At 39.4% G+C, this 26,020-nt stretch overlaps 1 protein-coding gene across 3 annotated transcripts in view; it reads right to left on the reverse strand.

Moving 5' to 3' along the window:
* LOC117300685 (cullin-associated NEDD8-dissociated protein 1-like) overlaps window positions 1–24,605 on the reverse strand; it is a 53,416-nt gene extending 28,811 nt beyond the window's left edge. For 2 of the 3 annotated variants that reach the window (XM_033784411.1, XM_033784410.1), the window contains exons 1-10: window positions 24,384–24,605; window positions 19,568–19,669; window positions 18,506–18,573; window positions 16,959–17,071; window positions 15,302–15,402; window positions 9,065–9,230; window positions 8,095–8,221; window positions 3,246–3,354; window positions 2,874–2,930; window positions 2,062–2,168 (exon numbers count right to left, since the gene is read on the reverse strand). In XM_033784411.1, the coding sequence (XP_033640302.1) occupies window positions 2,062–2,168; window positions 2,874–2,930; window positions 3,246–3,354; window positions 8,095–8,221; window positions 9,065–9,230; window positions 15,302–15,402; window positions 16,959–17,071; window positions 18,506–18,573; window positions 19,568–19,669; window positions 24,384–24,425 (992 nt within the window). In that variant the 5' untranslated portion in view covers window positions 24,426–24,605. Of the gene's footprint in view, window positions 1–2,061; window positions 2,169–2,873; window positions 2,931–3,245; window positions 3,355–7,580; window positions 7,598–8,094; window positions 8,222–9,064; window positions 9,231–15,301; window positions 15,403–16,958; window positions 17,072–18,505; window positions 18,574–19,567; window positions 19,670–24,383 lie in introns of those variants that run through there. The other variant, XM_033784413.1, reaches the window with a different exon arrangement.
* Window positions 24,606–26,020: the final 1,415 nt, after the last annotated feature.

Genomic DNA, 26,020 nt, shown 5'->3' on the forward strand with positions numbered 1-26,020 from the left:
CCTCTCGACCTTCAGTATAGGCTCGCATACTGGGTAAGTGTTCATGCACATCTGTAGGGCTGCACAGTATTGGTGTCCCCTCAGTAGCGGGGTTGTTATCCACTTGTTAACGTGAGCATCGTTCCTCCGGGCATCTGTGCCTATTCCGTGGCACAGTTTGGCAGCCCAGTCGGCGTCTTCTTTGATCCTCCAACACTCCTTTGGTCTAGCCATCCCACGCAGGTCATCTCGTTTTGCGTTTTTGAGTAGATCATGCCATTTGTTGTACACTGAGGGAGCTTCAGCTACTCTTTCACTGCCAGGCAGATTGTACTGTCTAGAGCCCCCAAGTTGTTATTGCTCACTTTTGTCATCGACAGTTTTAACTGCAATCTCGGGTTGACATGGTTACGGACCAAGTCAACTTTCTGGACTGGTTTGAGGAGCTTTCCTGATCTGTTCAATCCAAACATTTAACCGCTCCCCAAGATCTTCCGTTTTGACGCCTCGCCATGGTCCTACGCGTAATCCCAGGTATTTGGTCGTCTCATCGGGTATGATCCAGGGGATTGGCAGGCTGACATGCACCAAGGAGACCCTCCATTAACCATGAACGATTTCCCCCAGGGCTGGATGTGGAGCGCCGTTCTCTGGCAGAACTCGTCGGCAATATCGAGTCATCATTGTAGGTCCAGACTTGACTTTCCAACTATTGCAATGTCATCTGCAAAAGCCAGGGCCGAGATAGAACTTCTCCCCATCGATCTCAAAGGAAAACCCTTCTTCTTCTTCTAGGCGTCTCAATAGTGGGTCAATTGCTATGTTGAATAGCAATGGGGAGAGCGGATCTCCCTGTTTGACTCTCTTCTTGAAGTATAGGGGATCGCTCTGTTTGTCTCCTACCTTGAACTCAGTAAAACTGCCATCATACAGTAACTTTATAAGGCCGATGACATGCGAGTCTGTAGGCGAGCGGCGCTCCTTAGCAGTCTTTACCAGGGTATCGATCAGAAACAAGATCTGGGCGCACCCCGGAGCTGCCACGAACCCCCGCTGCCTTGGACTTAATCGAACTACCTTGGTGAGTCTAGCAGTCAAGATTTTAGTAAACAGTCTTATGATGACCGAGCTGATAGTGATTGGTCTCCAGTTTCCAATTTGGTCTAAACCCTCTGAACATTTTGGGAGCAGGACGGATCTTGCGCCTTTTATACCCTCAGGGACTTTCCCACAAAGCATCCATGCTGAAAGCATGTTTGATAGTGTCTCCATGTTCATCGACTGTAGGTCCTTGACGGTGATCCCGTCAGGGCCTGGGGCGCTTGATGAATCCATGGATTTTTCTCTATTTCGAGAACTGTTACTGGTTTGGTGAGCACGGATGGTTTTTTAATGCCTTGGGTAATCTTAACAAGAGGTTACATGCAAAGACAAATCTGGCTTTCGCAGATGACATCCCAATTGTCGGAAAGTCAAGTCTGGACCTACAACGATTACTCGATATTGCCGACGAATTCTGCCAGCGAACAGGACTACGCATGAATGTGGGGGAGTACGACCACGGTCTCTAGCTCACTCTCGTCCTGAGTTTCATCTATTGTCTCTTCCTCCCTTTGTGGTGTTCCTGTCGATATTAGCTCCCCGAGGTATTGGCAGTTGACCTCGGGAACTAGTTTGTCGACTTACAATACCATGGGGAACTCATATTGACTAGTCACCCAAAATAAACCATGCTATATTTGTTTTACTATACATGTACTTCATACACAATTCAGTTGTCTGGAGCAAGGGAAAATTGAACCAAGGATGAATGTGGCTAGAGCGATGTTCATGCGTGTGTACAACAGTACCACAATAGTAAAGCGCATGACAAGTATAATAGCGCCCGGGGATGGCGTCGCACAACAATAATGCGCATGACAAGTAGAATAGCTCCCGGGAGCTGTTCTACTTGTCATGCGCATTTATCACTTGCGTGAATACTCACGTGCACGCTTGGTAGAATTAACACCTGGCACGTGATGATGAATGGACTAATGAGAACTCAACTCTCAGTCATGAATATTTATGAGGTAAACTTACCCTTCTTCTTCATCGTCAGCATCAGCATCCATAGCATCATCTTCCTCATCACTCTCATAGTTATAGTTAGGATCATAGCAGATGTATTGCAGACATAGCTCAATAATCTGATACATAATAGATCATATAGTATACAAATAATCAACGTTTGTCAGTGCATTGGTGCAAATATTTCCATGAGTTGAAAGATGGAATGTTCTTTTCAACGAGGCGGAACCGAGTTGAATGGAACATTCCATCTTTCAACGTATGAAAATATTCACACTATTGCACGAGTGAAAAACATCCAAGTAGATCTTTGTCATTAGTATTAGAGGATACAGATTTTAAAACAAAACAAGCAATTTCTAACTGTAGATGCTGAATGTAGTTATGTGCCTTGCAGTAACACTGCTTCATTACCGCAGCACAATAAATGGCAAAATAAAGGATGACTTGTGCTGCATGTTCCGCCAGTGAAATGACAATATCACCAACTCAAAGTGTTGGTGTTTTGGTTTTTAATAAAAACTAAAGCCTGGTTCATACTTTGGAATTTTGAAAGCAACACATCCACATGAAACATTATTTCTTTGATATGGATTGGTTGATAACATTGTAGTACACATCATGTGAGTTACAGAGACCCCCCCCCACACACACCAACCTTTATTAATATTTAATGTTCACCTGGATCATGTAAATGTGCAAACATCATTGCTTCAATAACTGCAAAAAATGCTGCATGTTTTCCTCTTTACTGTAAAATTTGAGATATCTGGAACCTTGTTGTTTGGCAATCCCATAAAGGTAACACTTAAAGCTTAACTTACTGTTGAAACATGTGGAGAAACTTCCTTTGGACACCGTCTAACAAATGATTCAAAAGCCTGAAAATAATAAACATCATTCTTGATATCAATATCATATACATGACAAAACAAACATCCTGATCATAATACATACATACACTGAGTTTTCATATAGCCCCATTTCATTAAGACCACAGCACTTTAACAAACAGACTATAGCAAAATCCATTAGTTTGGACATAACACCAAGATGATTTATTGGTGCTAAATCAAAAGAAATACAAGTGCTTCAATTCAAACTTTAGCTGGAACGAAAACCCCAAGGTATATTGAGCTGCAGTATCAATGAGTGCATATAACGGTAGTATTTATACTGCAATGTAGTTTGCTTACCTGAATGCAGTATTCTCTTAACTCATCATCTTCATCAATTCTACAGAACTTGACTATTAATGGCATGATCTTCTCCAAATGTTCTCCAACGCGATGACCTGCATGTCGACTGGTTCAAAGTTTGTACAGTTAATCAACTTGATGTACCATGTATACTTTAATTGATCAGTTAAATTTTAGGGTGCATACATTGTACCCGAGTCATGGTGACCTAATTATTAAGTTTACATCTACATAATAATAAGAATAAGAATAATAGACCGTTTTTATATAGCGCTTGCCACGCACGAGGGGTGTCTCAAAGCGCTTCCGACATTATTACCCCTGGTCACTGGGCCTTAAATCAATCCTTAAACCATCAACTCCCTGGAGAGTATACAGCCTGTACGCAATGTATGCGTTACTCGGCTAAACCAATCACAAGAACCATCTCTGCCCTCACAGGTACCCACTTTACCCCTGGGTGGAGAGAAGCAATTATAGTTAATCGTCTTGCTCAGGGACATCAATGTCAAGACCGGGATTCGAACCCACACTCTGCTGAACAGAAGCATCAGAGCTTGAGTTCGGTGCTCTTATCCACTCGGCCACGACACCCCATATGCATTATAGAAAAATTGCAATTGAGTAGGTGGTCCTTTATGCTAGAACTCTGACTGTAACCTGGGACAATGCATGGAACCACAATTTATAACCAAAGAAACATGTATATTTAAACATTTCAATCTATACCTGACGAACTTTCCGATACACTGTGGGTAGACACGGTACATGTAGATCCCTTGAATGCATTGCAACTAACCTGATAGCACAAATACACTGTATATGGTATGCAACTAACCTGATAGCACCAATGCACTATATGGTATGCAACTAACTTGATAGCACCAATGCACTATATATGGTATGCAACTAACCTGATAGCACCAATGCACTATATATGTGACCCGCTCTAACGAAATGAGGATTGTCTAGTGAATTTCACATTTGCATATTTCATAATATTCCAAACAAGCAAATCTTAATATTTTAAATGAAATAAAAATCAAGATCATACGACCTTCCTGTCTGAAACAATGTGGAATTTTCGACGCCCTTGACGCTTAATTTTACGACCCGTTTTGGAAAACACAAACTCCATAAAAATTAATTTGAAAAAACGCGACGTCTCACACACTCATTAAAATAATATTAATATTTTTGTTTACGATAATGAAAACATCAATTTTTAACCCCCCGTAGTCAGGCAAACAAAATTACCAAAATGAACAAACAACTCAACGAGAAGTTAGATTAAAATGTGTAGACAATTTCACCAATAAGTTTGACAATGTTTACCTGAATTTTTGGAGCAATTTGCGTTGATATTTCCAACTTGAAATGCGAGTTTTGTTCCGTCAAGTCAAAACATAGTAAAGACAGCTGTCACTCAGCGCATAGCATCAACCCCCACGGGTATACTCGACTTGAAGACCAGGGAACATTCGCAATTTCCCCGTGCATGTTTCTCATGATTTTAGCGAAATTTCTTACCCAGCATGAAGTTTAACTGAAAGATTATTCCTTTAACATTCAGAATTATTTTGGTTTGGAACAATTCAACCTTGAAAAACCACAAAACAATGATGGAAATTAGACACTGTTTTCCCAACGTTCGATAAACATTCCACTGTTCCATACGTCGTACGTGTAGCAAAGTTTGTGCATGGTACCCGCGCAGTGTTCGTGTGTACATTGTCGTATTACCAGCGCTGCAACTAGCTATGGCAACAAGACCGGGTCGGGTGATCAGACTCTCACGCTGCATGGATAAACAACGCCTCGGTCTGTGAGCCATACTAAATCTCGCGACGCGGATTTATGAATGGGAGATGTCATCGCTGATAAAACAGGGTTTGCCTTTGGTGACCTTTGAACCCCTTTCAGTGTTGACACATGTTTTTGGTGGCTATATTTAGACACCTCTAATCTTTGGCTTTCCAATGGTACTCTTGGTGGCGCTATGCAAGTTGTGTGAAAAGTTTTGCGACGCTCGCCAAATTTGGTGTTTTCAATGAATGTTCGCTGTCTGTCCCGTGGGATTTGGAACATTTTTGGATAATTACGTCAAGAACATGGCTCAGAAATCGTCTGTTTTTACATCTTTAGTATTCTTTTGACGAAAAGGTAAGACCATAGTAAGTTTAATCAAGATTTAGGCAACCTAAAAGTGTAGTAATAAAAAAATTAAAAAATTCAATAATTTTCATTAATTGTTTGTTATGATTATGTTCGGTGTCAAATTACACGAAATGAAACATTACTAGACATTCCTCATTCCGTCAGAGCGGGTCACATATGGTATGCAACTAACTTGATAGCACCAATGCACTATATATGGTATGCAACTAACTTGATAGCACCAATGCACTATATATGGTATGCAACTAACTTGATAGCACCAATGCACTATATATGGTATGCAACTAACTTGATAGCACCAGTGCACTATATATGGTATGCAACTAACTTGATAGCACCAATGCACTATATATATGGTATGCAACTAACTTGATAGCACCAGTGCACTATATATGGTATGCAACTAACCTGATAGCACCAATGCACTGTATATATGGTATGCAACTAACCTGATAGCACCAATGCACTATAAATGGTATGCAACTAACCTGATAGCACCAATGCACTGTATATATGGTATGCAACTAACTTGATAGCACCAATGCACTATAAATGGTATGCAACTAACTTGATAGCACCAGTGCACTATATATATGGTATGCAACTAACTTGATAGCACCAATGCACTATAAATGGTATGCAACTAACCTGATAGCACCAATGCACTGTATATATGGTATGCAACTAACCTGATAGCACCAAAACACTATATATGGTATGCAACTAACCTGATAGCACCAATGCACTATATATGGTATGCAACTAACCTGATAGCACCAATGCACTATATATGGTATGCAACTAACTTGATAGCACCAATGCACTATATATATGGTATGCAACTAACTTGATAGTACCAATGCACTATATATGGTATGCAACTAACCTGATAGCACCAATGCACTGTATATGGTATGCAACTAACCTGATAGCACCAATGCACTGTATATGGTATGCAACTAACCCGATAGCACCAATGCACTGTATATGGTATGCAACTAACCTGATAGCACCAATGCACTGTATATGGTATGCAACTAACCTGATAGCACCAATGCACTGTATATGGTATGCAACTAACCTGATAGCACCAATGCACTATATATGGTATGCAACTAACCTGATAGCACCAATGCACTATATATATGGTATGCAACTAACTTGATAGCACCAATGCACTATATATGGTATGCAACTAACCTGATAGCACCAATGCACTATATATATGGTATGCAACTAACCTGATAGCACCAATGCACTATATATATGGTATGCAACTAACCTGGTAGCACCAAAGCACTATATATGGTATGCAACTAACCTGATAGCACCAATGCACTATATATGGTATGCAACTAACTTGATAGCACCAATGCACTATATATATGGTATGCAACTAACTTGATAGTACCAATGCACTATATATGGTATGCAACTAACCTGATAGCACCAATGCACTGTATATGGTATGCAACTAACCTGATAGCACCAATGCACTGTATATGGTATGCAACTAACCCGATAGCACCAATGCACTGTATATGGTATGCAACTAACCTGATAGCACCAATGCACTGTATATGGTATGCAACTAACCTGATAGCACCAATGCACTGTATATGGTATGCAACTAACCTGATAGCACCAATGCACTATATATGGTATGCAACTAACCTGATAGCACCAATGCACTATATATATGGTATGCAACTAACTTGATAGCACCAATGCACTATATATGGTATGCAACTAACCTGATAGCACCAATGCACTATATATATGGTATGCAACTAACCTGATAGCACCAATGCACTATATATGGTATGCAACTAACCTGATAGCACCAATGCACTATATATATGGTATGCAACTAACCTGATAGCACCAATGCACTATATATATGGTATGCAACTAACCTGGTAGCACCAAAGCACTATATATGGTATGCAACTAACCTGATAGCACCAATGCACTATATATATGGTATGCAACTAACCTGATAGCACCAATGCACTGTATATGGTATGCAACTAACCTGATAGCACCAATGCACTGTATATGGTATGCAACTAACCTGATAGCACCAATGCACTATATATGGTATGCAACTAACCTGATAGCACCAATGCACTATATATATGGTATGCAACTAACCTGATAGCACCAATGCACTGTATATGGTGTGCAACTAACCTGATAGCACCAACGCACTATATGGTATGCAACTAACCTGATAGCACCAATGCACTATATATGGTATGCAACTAACCTGATAGCACCAATGCACTATATATATGGTATGCAACTAACTTGACAGCACCAATGCACTGTATATGGTATGCAACTAACCTGATAGCACAAATGCACTATATATATGGTATGCAAATAACCTGATAGCACCAATGCACTGTATATGGTATGCAACTAACCTGATAGCACCAATGCACTGTATATGGCATGCAACTAACCGATAGCACCAATGCACTGTATATGGTATGCAACTAACCTGATAGCACCAATGCACTATATATATGGTATGCAACTAACCTGATAGCACCAATGCACTATATATATGGTATGCAACTAACTTGATAGCACCAATGCACTGTATATGGTATGCAACTAACTTGATAGCACCAATGCACTATATATATGGTATGCAACTAACCTGATAGCACCAATGCACTGTATATATGTCCTTGTTGTAGATGGGTTGCTGTTTTCCCTCAGCTCTGTCATCAGGAACTCCATAAGATCACCAAATAGTTTGTTACTACTGCTCATAACCAGATGCCCTGAGGTTAACAAGCAATGTACAAAATAGTGATAGTATAAACCTGAGTTACTTTTTTGTATGACACAAAACACAAATGTCTACAGATTTGCATCAAACTTACAAGTTAAAGATAATTATTCAGAATTCTCCAAAGGGTTAAATTTTTTCTGGGCAGTAAACTATCCTGCACTATGTCAAATTGCACAAACCATTCCTGCTTGATCGGCAACTGCACAAACTGTTCTAGCAAGATCGACTGATTGTGGGAATATTTTTGTTCAAATCTTTTCAGCACAAACAAAACCCCTGATCCTGAACTAAAAATTCTCTTTGTGTGCAATCACCTGATATTGGAATGCGAGTTTTTATATTTTTGCCCGGTCACTGCACACTAGATAAAAAAAGCTGCACACTAGATATCAAAAGATCGATCAACTATAGCACGTTGAAATGGTGGTTTGTGTTCATAGTGAAGTTATTTGGGGGTTTTGACCGGGCACTCAACAATTTTGTCCGGGCGCTACATTTTTTGTGTGGGAGCACTTGGTATTTTGAGAATTTTGGACGGGTGCAGCACACAGACATAACCGCATGTGGAGAACCCATATACAACATATATTCTCTTGAAAACATTGCTCTGTGACTTTCACTTTTTTTTCTTCTTTAAAACTTGACAACTTTTGAGCTGAAACTTCTACAGGTAAACTATATAATGTACATATTTCTTCACAATAAGTAGAGATTCAGATCATGCCCCAAAACATCCACACAAGGTATCAAAACCCTTTTAACCATTAACCTCTTTCATTTATGATTACCTTCATTCAAACATCCAACAATAGTCAGAAATAATTGAACGTACCAAGTGCCAAGATTGCTCTCTTGCGTACTGCCATCCTAGCACTGTTGAGCTGTGGTAGCAATGCACTTTGTATTGCAGAATGGAAACTCATAAGTAGACCTCCAAACCTGCTGAGAAGATCACCAAGAATATCCAATGCTTCCAACTTAACCGAAACATCCTCTTGCTGTAAATAAAAATATCAAGTGATTACCTTAGCTGTTGCATTGGTCAGTTTATTGACCTATATGGGATTACCTTGGCTATTGCATTGGTCAGTCTATGGACCCACATGGGATTACCTTGGCTATTGCATTGGTCAGTCTATGGACCCACATGGGATTACCTTGGCTACTGCATTGGTCAGTCTATGGACCCACATGGAATTACCTTGGCTATTGCATTGGTCAGTCTATTGACCTGTATGGGATTACCTTGGCTATTGCATTGGTCAGTCTATGGACCCACATGGGATTACCTTGGCTATTGCATTGGTCAGTCTATGGACCTATATGGGATTACCTTGGCTATTGCATTGGTCAGTCTATGGACTCACATGGGATTACCTTGGCTATTGCATTGGTCAGTCTATGGACTCACATGGGATTACCTTGGCTATTGCATTGGCCAGTCTATGAACCTATATGGGATTACCTTGGCTTTTGCATCGGTCAGTCTATGGACCTAATGTGATTACCTTGGCTTTGCAGTGGTCAGTCCATAGACCTGTTATAAGTTATCACACATGCGCAAGTGGAATACAGAAAAATATAGCGCGTCTGCGTCCAATATCCAACGAGGCCTAAGGCTGAGTTGGACGTGGAACGCAGACGCGCTATATTTTTTACGTATTTTTCTTCCAGCCTAAGTTATGAGGTGAGGTTGTGTTTTTTGCTTTTAGTTTTGCACGTGTTAAGTTCAAAATGTTATTTTTTTGCACTGGCCGTATGCGGAGCGTGACGCATTGACCCTCACGATACGCAATGTGCAATACAAAAACTGGGAGTAGGTTATAATACATTATGTTCATTTTATCACAGCATGCAAAAGAAAGATCACATTTTCCTTTGTGCCGGTAACTCCTCGAGTCGGGCTACGTCCCGTAGCCTTAGATCTCAAGAGTCTTTCTCAGGATCCTCGTCGTTCCAAAAGCGCTGCCTTCTGTAACAGATCTACCCTCACATTTGTCCCTATTTCATCTAGGTGTTTCCCCAGTGCTTTGGGAATGGTGCCAAGTGCTCCAACCACCACGGAGACTACTTTTACCTTTACCTGCCAAATCTTTCGAAGTTCCCTGGCCAGGTCCTGGTACTTCTCGATCTATTCCATCTCGTTCGAAGCTACCCTTATATCACCTGGCACAGCTATGTCAATGAGATGACACATCTTCTTCGTCTTATCTAATAGTACAACATCCGTTGCATTGGTGCTATGTTGTATAACATGATCAGTCTGAATGTTAAAGTCCCATAGGATCTTGACCTGGCCTGTCTCTACAACTTTCTCTGGGACATGGTCGTACCATTTCGCAAGCACTTTGACACCATACTTCTTACCATACTTCTTCTCCTTATTATTATTATTATTATTATTATTATTATTATTATTATTATTATTATTATTATTATTATTATTATTATTATTATTATTATTATTATTATTATTATTACCCGTTGATACCAACAAAAACAAGCACGGCGCCGAAAACAACAAGCATAGCATACGATGATACTACGACGTATACTGTGTTGAGCTAGTTAATAAAGTTTGCGGTATAGTTTCGGCAGCAGAACATCGTGAAGATTTTAAGAGTGACAATTCAAAAGACAAGAAAGAACAACGATGACTGATAACAAATGTTGAAATCAACAAATAAGTAGGCCTTGCATGCTGACAGAGCCAGAACAAGCCACCCGAAGGAACTTGACACTTTTTTGTTGATTCGCATAAAGCTGCCAAGTTGAAGAAACCCTCAACACTGGAATATCATGAGATCATGTAACTAAGCTTAAAGAGTTGTTTGAAGGTTTCACTTTTGATCATAATGAATATCATGAGACACTTATTGATGAAGATGATTTAGAGGAAAGTGATACTTATTTCTACGATAAACAACTTGAGTATATATCAGTACTAAACATGGCTAAAGAATTCGGTAAACAGAAAGTTGTCAAGACTGAAAGCCCCTCAGAATCTAACACAGATAAGGCAGATGATTTGTCACGTGATGAGTTTTTGAGATTGCTTAACCTCCCAAAGGTAGAGTTAGAAGTATACCGTGGTAACCCATTGCATTTTCACCAATTTATGAGAGCTTTTGAGGTTAATGTAGATAAGGTTTGTAAGGATCCAGATCTTAAGTTATCACGATTAATGCAGTACACAGCAGGTCCTCCTAAAGAGGCAATTAGGGGATGTCAACTTATCGGAGGTGAGACTGGGTATACCCGGGCGTGTTTAATTTTGAATGAACGCTTTGGTAATGCTCACCTGGTAACCGAACGCCTTATGCGAGAACTAAAGTTAGGTAAATCAGTCAGGTCCCCTACGGACATACGCCAGTTAGCTGATGATATGCAAAATGCCTTCCTTGTCCTTAACCAATTGGAGATGCTGCAAGAAGTCAATTCTCAGGCTGTTATTCTTGAAATTGTTGGCCGATTCCCAAATTACGTTCAGATGAGATGGAGAAAACTTGTGTTTAAGACAAAAAGTTCAACGATGACTGATAACAAATGTTGAAATCAACAAATAAGTAGGCCTTGCATGCTGACAGAGCCAGAACAAGCCACCCGAAGGAACTTGACACTTTTTTGTTGATTCGCATAAAGCTGCCAAGTTGAAGAAACCCTCAACACTGGAATATCGGCTGAGATGGGAAAAACTAAACAATCAAAGACATCCATCACCCCTCCAGCAGAGACCGATCAATCTACTTTGAAGAAACATGGAAAGTCAACAACCAAATCACTTAAAGCTGCCACTTTGAAGACACCTCACTCACTTCAGCCGGTAAAAACTACTGAGTCATTGATGTCAAACGGCCAAGAGAAATCTGCAAAAAAATGTACGCGTATCACTTTCAAGTTTAAGAAACAAGACGGGTTGTTAGCAACTGTTAACCGAAAGGGATCAACCAAGAAGTCTGTTACACATGATGAGTTAAAGAGAGTAACCAAGTTCAAGAAATCCACTAATTTAAAGAAGCTAGCAAATGTCGCAAAGTGTCAGAGTCAGATGAAGCCTCTACTCATCCCCTCTGGTGATTGATGTGTCACTATTCATCCTGGTACAGCATGAAAAGGGGCTTAGCATGGTTGATTCGATTCGGAAAATTTGTTCGTGGCCAAGGGCATAAGGGAAGACTCTCCGTAGAAGAAGTTCGTCATGCCACTGCAGTCTTAATCAGAAAAAGCCAATCCATGAGCTTCGCTCCCGAGATAGAGAGACTACAGCAGGGAAAGCCTGTAAAGTTGTCTAGTTCCCTCAGTACACTTAACCCTTTTTTGGATGACGAAGGTTTAGTTAGAGTTGGTGGTAGGCTTAAGGAAAGTAACATGAAAGAAAAACACCCGCACATCATCTCAGGTAGTCATGTTGTTGCCACGGCTGTCGTCAGGGATGTACACAATTTAGCTCATGTTGGTGTTGAGTGGGTCTTAGGCCTCGTCAGAAGAAGTTTCTGGTTGATTGGTGCGAGACGTCTAGTCAAGAGGGTTGGTAAAGCTTGTGTCACTTGTAAACGGTTATATGCCAAACCATGCGTACAGATCATGGCAGATTTACCTAGGGAACGTTTGGAGGATAATAAACCCCCCTTCACTTACGTAGGCGTAGACGTTTTTGGACCTTTTCATGTTAAATATGGACGATCCGAAATTAAACGTTATGGTTGTTTGTTCACTTGCTTGAGTATTAGGGCTGTGCATGTAGAAAAGTTAGATTCGTTAGACACTGACTCATTTTTGAATGGTTTCAGACGTTTTGCCTCGCGCAGAGGCCACCCTGAAGTCGTGTTTTCTGACCAAGGTACCAATTTTGTGGGAGGTGAGACAGAACTAAGAAACAGTATCAAAAAGCTCCCCCGTAAATTCATAGATGCGTATGCCGTGAAAGAAAGCATAATTTGGCATTTTAATCCCCCCACTGCGTCCCACATGGGGGGAGTGTGGGAACGCATGATAGGCGTCATAAAAAGAGTAATGATGGCTATTCTCCCTAGGTCTGTCAAGCTTACCGATGAAATTCTAGAAACTGTGTTTTGCGAAGCAGAATCTATCGTCAATGGGCGGCCGCTCAGCAAAATCAGCGACAACCTTGATGATTTTTCTCCTTTAACTCCCAGTTGTTTGTTACTCCTGAGAAATGGGTCCAGGTTACCGCCGGGTAAATTTGATCACCTTGATCGTTATGGCAGGCGCTGGAAACATGTCCAACACCTCGCCAACCAATTTTGGCGTAAGTGGCTGAGATTGTACTTGCCAGAGTTGCAGAAAAGGTCAAAATGGTTCAAAGTAACAAACTGTTTGGCGGTTGGTGACTTAGTACTTATAACTGATGAAATGACTCCTAGGAACCTCTGGCCTTTGGCGAGAGTGATTGCTGTAACCACTGGTAGAGATGGCCTAGTCAGATCAGTTAAGGTTAAGACAAGAACCACTGAGCTTGTCTGCCCAATAACTAAGATAGTTTTGTTGGAGTCGGCTAGTTCAGTTGATACTGAAATCAATGTGTAATTACTCCTGATAGGGCGTAATTGAATTCACTCGAGGCCCCCATGTTATTGAAGGCGTTAGTCTATGAATTAGAAGTAATGGATGTAATTCTTGATTATGATTATTTTTCTATTTGATAATGTTGTATATTATGGTAAGGGAATTTGCTTACCATAATGGGGCATATTTATGCTCCGTTTATTTTGCGTAAATTTGTTGTGTTTTCAGTATTGCGGCTCTCTCTTGTAAGATTTAAGGGTAATATTATATATGTTATGTATAAATTAGGGGGGAGTGTCATCTCCCACCGGTCATGTATTTATATTATTGTTTATAATTTATACGTTTCTCTTACGTTTACTAGCTTATCCTTATTTGTTTAAAGTCAAAGGTCAGTGCGCGCAGCCAATCGCCTGCGGGCATTTTAGGAATTTGGTTTAAGGTGTGGCAAGCCCTATTTACCATACGCAGGTACCTGGGTGCCGGTATTTCTAGGTTCATTTCTTTTCCTGGTTTCGTTTGGTTAACTTCGCCGTATTTTTCTTAGTCAACCCCAGCTAGCTTTCATCGCCGTTTTCGTAAGTAGTATTTTCTTCGTTGTATAATATTTAATGTCACTTATTCCGATTGTATTAAAGTATTGAATGCTGTAAAATTGCTTCCTTTCCATTTCAATGATCTAGGCTTTTTGCAGTTATTTTTGGTTCCCCTTGATGCTGTTTAAGTGGGGTACAAAATAGAGCCGTCGCTAGATTTTGATATAAGATTTATGGTGCCACTAGGCAAAGCTAGTTTATTCTTCTAAATCCTATTTTGTGTACCCAACGTACTTGTCTCTAGTAATTGCTTTTATTGTGTGTGTATTAGTAGGATTTGTAACGTTGCATGGTGGTAATACGATTTAAAAAGGTTTGCGGTAACGCCTCTTAATTACTATCTCTAAAACGAGTTTATATGTGTGTATTTCCCAACAGTTTTGTTATATATCAGTATGCCGCCGAAAACTCCCGTAAATCCCGTACATCGCCGTTAAGTTTCCCACAGTGTTGATGTGAATTTCCCGGTAACAATTTGTAAGTGTTAATTTAGTAAAGTCCATAATTGTACTGTTCATCTTTTGATATAGAATTGCAGAAGCAGATTTGTTCAAGCTTTAATAATGCATTCTTTAAATCCCTGTGATGAATCCGATTGCTTAGTTTCTTTAATCTTCTTTTAGAAACAATTGTCTGCTCATTTTCGTATAATCTTTCCGGAAGCCATCGATTGCGTTTTATTCAATCTTTCCGGAAACTCTGATTGCGTGTTTTATTTAAACACCCTGCTTATATCTTTGATTTTATTATTGAGTAATCTAATTTATGTATTTATATATTAATTATCTATTTCATTATTTGTTGTTCCATAGTTCACCTGCTCCTCGCTGAGTGCGAATAAAACTACCGGGTCGAACAAACACAATTTTGTCCACGTCTTTCATTGTTTCATCAACACCGTGACAATTATTATTATTATTATTATTATAATTATTATATGTGATTACCTTTGCTATTGCATTGGTCAGTCTTCCAGTGATGCTCTTACAGATGTTTGCAGCAAGAGGACTTGATGCTGGTGGCAGTTCATTAATCACTGTTTTAAGACCTGACAAAAAAATGTACAAATTACTAGGAAATAGCTGATGGATGAACAAAACTGTTTAAAGGATGTCAATTTGTTGTTTTGGAAAATTTTAAGGTGACTTTTGTAAGTAAACCAAGATAACATTATGCAATATACCTCAATCTTAAAATGTTGTAAATATCTTCAATATCCATGTAAATATATCTCTCAGACCTCACACTCGTTAAAATAACTTAATCCTTACTGAACCTGAATTGTTGCTCCATTGCCAGAAACTGTGCAAAGCAAACATCTGTTTGTCATCTTTCTAAACTGGAACGACTTTGTTGGTTCAGAGATAACAAGGGACTTGATATCTGGTATCACAACATGATGTGCTATTGGTTCAGTGTTAACAAGGGACTTGATATCTGGTACCACAACATGATGTGCTATTGGTTCAGTGTTAACAAGGGACTTGATATCTGGTATCACAACATGATGTGCTAATGGTTCAGTGTTAACAAGGGACTTGATATCTGATATCACAACATGATGTGCTATTGATTCAGTGTTAACAAGGGACTTGATATCTGATATCACAACATGATGTGCTATTGGTTCAGTGTTAACAAGGGACTTGATATCTGGTATCACAACATGATGTGCTATTGATTCAGTGTTAACAAGGGACTTGATATCTGATATCACAACATGATGTGCTATTGGTTCAGTGTTAACAAGGGACTTGATATCTGGTATCACAACATGATGTGCTATTGGTTCAGTGTTAACAAGGGACTTGATATCTGGTATCACAACATGATGTGCTATTGGTTCAGTGTTAACAAGGGACTTGATATCTGGTATCACAACATGATGTGCTATTGGTTCAGTGTTAACAAGGGACTTGATATCTGGTATCACAACATAATGTGCTATTGGTTCAGTGTTAACAAGGGACTTGATATCTGGTATCACAACATGATGTGCTATTGGTTCAGTGTTAACAAGGGACTTGATATCTGATATCACAACATCTTGTGCTATTGATTCAGTGTTAACAAGGGACTTGATATCTGATATCACAACATGATGTGCTATTGGTTCAGTGTTAACAAGGGACTTGATATCTGGTATCACAACATGATGTGCTATTGGTTCAGTGTTAACAAGGGACTTGATATTTGGTTTTACAACATGATGTGCTATTGGTTCAGTGTTAACAAGGGACTTAATATCTGGTATCACAACATGATGTGCTATTGGTTCAGTGTTAACAAGGGACTTGATATCTGATATCACAACATGATGTGCTATTGGTTCAGTGTTAACAAGGGACTTGATATCTGGTATCACAACATGATGTGCTATTGGTTCAGTGTTAACAAGGGACTTGATATCTGATATCACAACATGATGTGCTATTGGTTCAGTGTTAACAAGGGACTTGATATCTGGTATCACAACATGATGTGCTACTCGCAGTTTCCATAAGGATGATAATAAAGAGCTTTGGCAGTCTTGGGTTACACCGAAAAAAATATAATGTTTTCAAACTTGATTTGAAGCAAGTAATACTTTGATATAGTACTTACCAATACTTGAGATATCTCGCAACTGTTCCTTTTCTGACAGCATGTTGTTACACAAATTGTCAACAATCGTTTCAACTTGATACTCTTTCACTTTTGAAACAAGTGGACCAAGGCTGTAATAAAGAAAAGCCAGGGGTTCAAAGTAAGTTTGTTTTTATTAAAGGCACTGGGTCAATACTCATAATAATTATTAGTATGAAAACTTACTTAGTAATAGTATAAAACATTGTGAGAAACGGCTTCCTTTGAGATAGAAGTAATTTGTTACTCAAATATATAAATGCTTCAGGCATGAAGTCTTTTAACATTTTTTTAGGCATCTGAAAGCACACAAATTTGTGCAACAAGGGCAACTTCAATTATTACTTGAGTCAACATTTTCACAGATTTGTTGTTTTATGCATGTTTGGATACACCAAGTGAGAATACTAGTCTTATGACGATTACCATAGGTTTCCAAATTCCACTGTCTTTAAGGCAAGCAGAAATAGTAACACAGATTTTTTAGTTAACCTTAAGATTTCAGTGCCCCAAGAAAGTAATAACACTTTAACACACGGCAACGACCCTACCGGTTTTAAATGGCCGTTGACAAACTCGTCACTACCCTTTTATTCCCTTATTATAAGGATTGTGTTAAAAGAGCACTAGGCTGCTACAATTTTGAATCTGCATTGTCCTTACCGTATAAACGATGTGAAATTTGCGTTGGGGATAAAGAATATTATTTATTAAACTTGGTTTTTACCAATACACCGATGTGTGTTAGCACTGTATACCCAGTACTCCCCCCACCCCCCCCCCCCCCCCCCCCCCGAGTCCTGTGAAAAAAATATAACAGGCATATTACTCGGGTGGGATTCAAACCCACGACCCTTGCAATTCTAGAGCAGTGTCTTACCAACTAGACTACTGAGGTTGCTCGATAGCTAAAGGCAGTTTGAATCCTATGTTTTGGCAGCGGGTACCGCAAAATATAAAAGATGTTAAAGAATATTGATAAATATAATATGGATAAAGAATATTGGTTTTTACCCATACACCGATGTGTGTTAGCACTGTATACTCAGTACTTTCCCAAGTCCTGTGAAAAGTATCACAGGCATATTACTTATAAAGCGCCTTACATCCATGACTGGACACCAAGGCGACTACTGAGATTGCCCGGTAGCTAGATGCAGATTGAATCATGTTTTGGCAGCATAATACCGTGTTTATGTTGCCTGTTTAACCATGGCCGTAAGAGTTTCCCTTGAGCAATCAGAATGGATGAACTGTCTGAAGTAATTATGAATCTTAACATCCCCTTCTTAACGACTACGGCTACGGCTAGATTTCCACATCACCATGCCTTGAGGTATAGGACATTCTTAGCAATACCGTTAGCAAGAGCCAGAGCCATACCCGCCAATTCAGATTTGACCTTATACTAAGCAAGTTCATTTATACTGTAAAATGCTAATATTGTATCAAGATGATTGCACATGGAATCAGACAAGTTTAATACAAATTCCCAAACTTGCTTAATAACAGCATCACATGCTTACCATTTGACTGCTAGGTTCTGAACCTCACCATTTTTATCCTCCAATAATTTCAGCAACATTCTGACTACCTGTCAATGGCAGATTGTGGAAATAAAAGGTATTTGACAACAGAATGGATAACACAAAGTAATACAATATTACTTAAAATCAGCATGATAATGAGATTCTGGAACCCTCAACCACAGCTAACTCATGTGACATTTTATTATTAAAATGTTTCCATTTAAAATAAGTAGAATTTAAATTGACAGTGTTAGGCCTATAGCTTAGGACCATTAACTGTACAGAATCTAGTTGCGCCAGTTTTAAACATCATATTAAGTCTTTATGATGGATTTGATACTGAACCTTTACCACCCACTCAAGCCAAAGCGTATTACATTCAAACAAGGTTAGAACACAGTCCAAACGTTGGGCGTTGAATGCTTGCCAATGATATGACACATCTGAATGTATTTTTTGACACTCTACTGTCACTTAAATCTTTCATTTTCCTGTTGCAAGTCAGAGATTAAAGACACCCTACTTGTGTACTTGAATTATATTTTGGGGGTCAACTTGGGCCAGCTTCTAATCAAGTCAGGGGACAAAGCATTATTTAGCAAAACATTTACTGTATAATTATTGTTGAGTTTGTTTTTTTACCACAAACATCTGAAAGTGTGATGCAATTTTGACCTGTATCTGAAACATTTGCCTGTACTCGACTAGTCTCGCCTCAAATAGTTGCCACTTCGAAACAAGTTAAGACTAATTTTTAATTCCCAAGATGTATTGCAGCATATTGTTTGCGCAGGCGCGATATAGTTAAATTTGTGCTGAAAGGATTAAAGGATTGTGTCACTGATGTCTGATTGTGTTTCGTTTGTTATGAAAAGTCATGAGTGCCACAATTGGTTCACCAAGCAGGAAGTCCCGAGTGTTTTTGTAGTAGTCACAGCGGCAAGACTAACCGAGTAGTTGAACATAATAACAGTAATCGTGACATTGACACTAGTCGCACTATAGTCGCACAGGCTTAAATAGCACACACTGACAACAGATTACAAGATGCAGACCAACCTTCCTCTCACTGTCATCATCCAACTTAATGGAATCTTTCTGTAGCTCAGACATCAGGTCGTTAGTAGCCATGAAACGGAAATCTTTATCACTTGATGTCATCTGTCAAATTATAAAGGAGGAAAACACATTAACATCATAGTGAATGACGCTCCATTTTGTTACACTAGTATCAGATAAATTGACTTTTTCCCCCCCACCAGGGTTGAGTTATTGCTGACAATTCTGAAACTAGGAGCCACATTTAGGTTGAAATGATTGCATAGAGCTTTAGAAAACAGTATCTTCAGCAGTGTTCTAGCAACAGGCAATAATGGCCCAACTATTTAAACATGACTACATTTTTGGAACTTAATCTACAGCTCAATATTTGAAGTTTTCTTCTTCCCCATATTTGTGAAGGGAGTCAGCTTGCATCCCTGCTGCTATTATTTTAGCCCTGCAAAGCACACTGATAAATTGTTATGCTAGAAATCATTCATTTATTCCTTTCTTTCTTTTGTGGTCAAACAGTCACATGATCAAAATGAAAAAGACCTATAGACCATTAAGTCCTAAACTATTCGGCCGTTTTTAACCAATTTTGGTCAGATTATTAACCCTGGACATCTCTGCCCTATTCTAGAGATGTTCATAAATTTGGGCAAAAGGTCATCTACATTGTAGATAGTGGTCTCGTAGACCAGCGGGAAGCTCATTCTATAGGCGAGGGGCAGCCATGGGGAACGAGCTATCCCCAGCTTTCCGTCTAGTTCTAGGAACAGAAAGCCGGGTCTGATCAGCTGATGAGCAGAGTCGTTGCCTGTGCATCAGCAGTGTTAGAGTTGTGGAAATGTAAAAGTTCAACCAGATATGATGGAGATTGGGTGTGAAGGATTTTGTAGACATGAGTGACAATTTTGAAGGTTATATGTTCTTTAACTTGGAGCCAATACAGCGATGCAAGCATGCGGGCAGAAGGCTGGTCACGGCCACAACGGCCACTCGCAAATACTAGCCGAGCAGCCTTATTGTGCAGACGCTGTAGTCGAGAGTTGGCATAGTCGAGACGGGACAAGACCAGACTTCCGACGGCATAATGGCAAGCGTTTTGTGTAATAAACCGCCGAATACGCTATATAGATTTACGTATGTGGAAATTAAAGTCACCTGGACGTTGTATTTTGTCCAAATAAAGCTTTTGTCACTAATAATATGTGTTTTAAAGAGTGGAATGTGAATAAAAAGTTAACTAAGGTTCCAAAAAATTAGTTCTTATCTTATTTCCAAATTTAAGAGTAGGCCCCAACCCAAGAGGGCGCTGATTGTGACGTCAATCGAGTCGTGATATTTGAAGAGAAAATGCTACACAGCGGTGAAAAAGACATTGGACCTGACCACTACGCACTATTGCTCTTGTGAGTCTGACTAGCCATGCAGACTGACCCCATCTTTAGTTCTTTTGCTGCATCCAGCAGCATTACACTTGGTCGGCATTGCCAGAAAAATGCAAGAAAAAAAACTCTTTTCGAAACCTACAAACTAACGACTTGCAATGTACATTGTACTTTATACGTTGTACTTTATACGTGTTTACTCTACGCATCAAGGCAAAGTCTGCCTTGTTTGACCTCACAAAAGGGGTAGGCGGAGTCAACCCCCCAAACAACTTTATCTATTTTTTACAAACAATTACTAGAAAAATTGTTTTATTGTTTCTAAAGGTGACTTCAACAGTTTTACATATATAGAGCTAATATGTTGAGACAAATTCCAAGAACAACCAAGCAAGACTCCTAGGTTCTTAACAAATGTGGAAGCTGGAGTTGTAAAGTCGGCCAATATTAATTCAAGATTGGGGAGAGTGGATTAAACTAGACTGTTGGCAAAAACAATAAATTCTATCTTTCCCTGGTTCAGCTGAGGCATGATTTGAGCTAGACCCAGTAACTGGGGCGCTGTATTCCTTTTTCGATTTGCTGATTGTCCCCGAACTCTGCCAAACACATCGCGAAGTCACGACACGTGACGAGCGTGCGCATATTATTTTTTTCCCAGGACAAATGTGGAGAATTATCGCACACGTTCGTCCGTCCTAGAATAAAAAAATCACTTGATCCATGCTTTGTGTACAAAATATATGGACACGCGTCTAGGAATCAGACGTCTGGTTCTCAGACACGTGTCCATATGTTTTTGTACGCTCGTCACGTGTCGTGACTTCGCGATGCGTTCGGCAGAGTTCGGGGACAATCAGCATTTATAGTGTAGTGGTAAAACGGAGTAGTTGGGGACTAAATTACGGTAAGAATTTATTACTTTTAACATTTTTTGAGATTTCGGAGTGGGTTCTATGGTCGCCCCCTCGGACATTGAGATATCAAAGGACACATAGAGCCTAATTTTGGCGAGATTAAAATTAAAATAACGAGAGATTTCTGATTCCAAAATTCATTGAACAATGATTGAACCATGATCGTTTAAACGTGAGAGATATAAACCTATGAGGTTACGGGAGACGATAGCCGGACGAAACCGAAATAGTTCTAGGAGTAGGAAAAGGTATGACGTCTTGAGAAATGCAATGCATGTGGGACTGCACTTCAATAGCCACATCTGAGGCGATTTGTGCAGTAAAAATAACAAGATTAAGATCAATTTTGTGACAGTTGATGGGGTGATTCTAAAATCTAAGACATGAAAAAAATTGAAAGAGTAAAGTAACTTACTCAGTTGGAATGGATTTGTGAAACAGTTTTCACTCCACTACACACTACGTTGGCCTACTAGCCCACCTTGTTGAGCTGTTAATGGCTCCGCTTTTAACATCGGTCTCATCACTGTCGCCATTACAGCCCACCTTCGATACATGTCTTAAACGCTAAGTTTGAAATTGTTGGCGAACGTGCGCAACTGTTGGCAACGTTTGTGCGAGTGGAACGCACCACCTTACAAAGGAGTGTTGAATTTGCATTAAGAAGGTCTGGTTGCATTACCACACATCCCTGTGTTGCATGGATTAAAAGTAAGGTCTTGTTGCCAAACGTCTTGCTAAGTATGGCTACCAAAAGTGATGTGGAACGAGTTGTTCGCCGCCACCGTTGGCGAACGTTGGCAACTTTAGGCGAACATACTTCTGAGGTGTTGGCGAGTGGTTTTTAAAATGGCGGACAAGCATACGGTATTATTTCTTTGTCACAAACATAATTACATTGTATTTTCGGTGGATGATAATGCAGATTTGGAATAACAAAATTTTGTCCCCAAATTCGAGCCCTGATGTGTCATAGTAATTCCACAAATGTAAGGAATAAATCGAGGAATGTTGGAGTAGTTACTGGTAATACTAATAGTATAGGACTTTTTTAAATGGGAGAAATTTGCAATCAAACTACCACGCATTTTGCGACCTTTGAAAACTTAGTGTTTAAGAAATGTATCAAAGGTGGGCTGTAATGGCGACAGTGATGAGACCGATGTTAAAAGCGGAGCCATTTACAGCTCAACAAGGTGGGCTAGTGACAGTACTAGTTTGTAGGCCTACCTACTACAGTCGTTTGACCAGTTCTGGATCACTTTTTGAATTCACATTGTTTTTTGTTGCAATCTCTTTGATATCTTAAACAAAAAAGTTTATCAGTTTACCTAAACATGACATAAAACTCACCCAGTATTTACTGACAAAAAAAAAAAAGTTCTTTTGAAGAGGCATTAAGAAAAGTATCGTCACCTGTTTGACCAGTTCAGGATCAGTTGAATCTATTCTGAATCAGTAGAGTGGCATTTATTGCAAACCCATACGCCCATTCATAAAACTGTCTCTCAAGGACACGAAACTTCAGAGGTGTGTTGGCATGGACTTGGACTTCCTTTCTTTAGTGAATGTCATGCAAGTGTCTTCAATAGCAGCGCAAAAACCCAACGGCAAAACTACAAAACAGCAAAGGCAAATGAAAAAGTGAAGCGAACCTAAAAAGCATTATTGACCCCTCCCAAGTTTAATTTTCTCACAAAAAAATAAATTCTACAAGAATTTGTTAAAGTAATGTTTCTCAAAATCAACTAAATAAACTTTCTACTGCAGTAGTATGATTTTACCTTACTTAATAAGTTAGTGCGTCACCATTTGACGCAATGAGATGTTGAGTGATCCCTCCGAACTAGTCAAGGGTAAGTTGCCCCCCCCAAAGAAGATTTTGGTAACTTCGTCTCCTCAAAAAAAACAAGATGACTGCACAGTATTTACAGGAATTTTTTTTTACACATTCTTATCATTTTACATAAATATTTTTTGCCCCGGCACTCCAATTCTAAAGGTAAGAAGTTTTAACAGTATTTTTCAACCAACATTTTTAAACAAAAAAATTATCATGTTCGCAGACATTTCGGAAAACGGCCATAATTTATTTGCTGATGATGTTTGGCACCTTATTTTGGGTTTGTTGGTTTAATGTGTTAATCTTCACATTTATCAACAGAAATTGGAAATAATGAGAAGTTATATTTAATTATTTGGTTATTGCAAAGTTGAAGTGATCCCGAACCGGTCAATGATCCCGTACTACCCTAGCACCACTAATTTTATGCCCGAAGTTGTCACTTTAAAAACTAACAATTAGGCGTAGTAGTATTACAACACAAGTACCAGTTACATTGATTTACACTAAAGTCAAAGGTCAACCGATTTGGTTCCTTGCTTTACAACTTACAAGAGTATTGTTATCAATCTTAGCAATGCGCGCAAAATTGGGCCATGGGAAATGGGATGGCGGCCCATGGCATGGCATGGGACCATGACAAAACGCAAAGCTCAGATGAGCCCTTATTCGAGACATACCTTCTCCAAGAGATTGGAGATATGATAAGAAACGCTCGCCATTATTGTAGAGCTTTCCTTCCTCCCCAGCCCGATTTAGTCTTCAGTGATAACTGAAGATCAAGATTGTTGCACAAAGTTCCGATGTCCGGTTGTCGCTTTCTCTCTGCTGCTGCTACTGAGCTGTGTGTACGTCCGTTTGTATTGCTTGTACGAACGTACTTTTATACTTGGATTTAATGTGTACGTTATATGCACAGAGCACGCGCATGTACAAAAATATCGCTAGCCTTCCTTCCGTGCAGACGGTGCGCATGCGTTCAAAAACTTAACGGTATTCGACAAAAGAGGGCGTTAACTAGGATGCGGATTAAGCAAACTAGGGCCCTTTTCGAAACCACACTTCGACTTTCGATTCGGCTCAGGCCCCGCAGTTGTTTTGACAACTACGCGTATATTTGCCTAAGAGCTCGGGGCTTCAGACGAGAAGACGGAGCCTGAAACCGAATCCGATGCCGTGGTTTCGAAAAGGGCCCATCACTGGGGCCAATTTCATAGAGCTGCTTAAGCAAAAAATTCTCTTAAGCACGAAAATAGCTTGCTTGTTTTACAGATGTTTTTACTGGCAAAAATGTCATGCCACATACATTGCTTGTGACTGGTATTTAGCTGTTGTTTACTTAGCATAACAATTGAGTGGAGTCTTAGCTTGTAATCTGATTTTACTAAGCAAAGATTTTTTTGCTTAAACAAGGTTGTGGGTTCGAATTCCACCAAGCCGATCGCTGATTTCACAATGACTAGAATAAGTAGTGTTGTCTAGTTACTGAACCACAATTTATTATGTGCAATTTATAAAAAATAGACAGTAAACCATTGTTTGTATGAGAGAAATTGGTGGTTGCCAGATTGGTGTTTCCCCGGGTGTGTGAGTTTTCCGAGTTCCCTAACCCTTGGACGGGAAGATCATCTTAACAATTAAACCTGAAAAAAATAAGTTCGAGTTCAACAACTCCGGGTCACAATATTGATAGGTAACTTTTTAAAACTGTATCCCTTTTCTTGTGCTCTCAATCTGAAAAATAAAATTATTATGTTGAGGCCCAAAATCAAGGAGGCCGACCTCTGCTGTTGCCATTATTTCCAAGATAATGCCCGAGGTGCACGACATTCACTTCGATTGGTCGAGAACCAATCACGTGCCGTGCAACAAATACGTTTGTTTTCGTCACAGAAGCTTCATGCTGTGTATTCATCAGCAAACTAAATTTCCAGTAGTTTTTATAAGTTTGTTTACACCACCGGTGATGCGTGAACATGGTACATGGACGAAGACCAACATTTATTTAAGGAAATACGCTCGTTCCTTCGATAGTGGTGGGTTGCAGCAACAAAATGATTTTTCCTGCTCATAGTAAATGAAGTCAAGTGATAGAAAAAGACTGTGACACGTTGTAGCCGACTTGCTCAGTCTACAAATAATTAAAAAAAGGTGAAGATAAAAGAAGTGACCTACCGTACAAGCCTGTAGTTTAAAGGAACACGTTGTCTTGGATGGGTCGAGTTGTACCAAATAATGTTTGTGTATGATAAATTAAGCATTTTGAATAATTTTAAAACGTATGGTTAAAATGAAATTGATTTAATTTACTTTAAGA

The sequence above is a fragment of the Asterias rubens genome, chromosome 16 (assembly GCF_902459465.1).
Source record: "Asterias rubens chromosome 16, eAstRub1.3, whole genome shotgun sequence".
Classification (NCBI taxonomy): Eukaryota; Metazoa; Echinodermata; class Asteroidea; order Forcipulatida; family Asteriidae; genus Asterias; species Asterias rubens.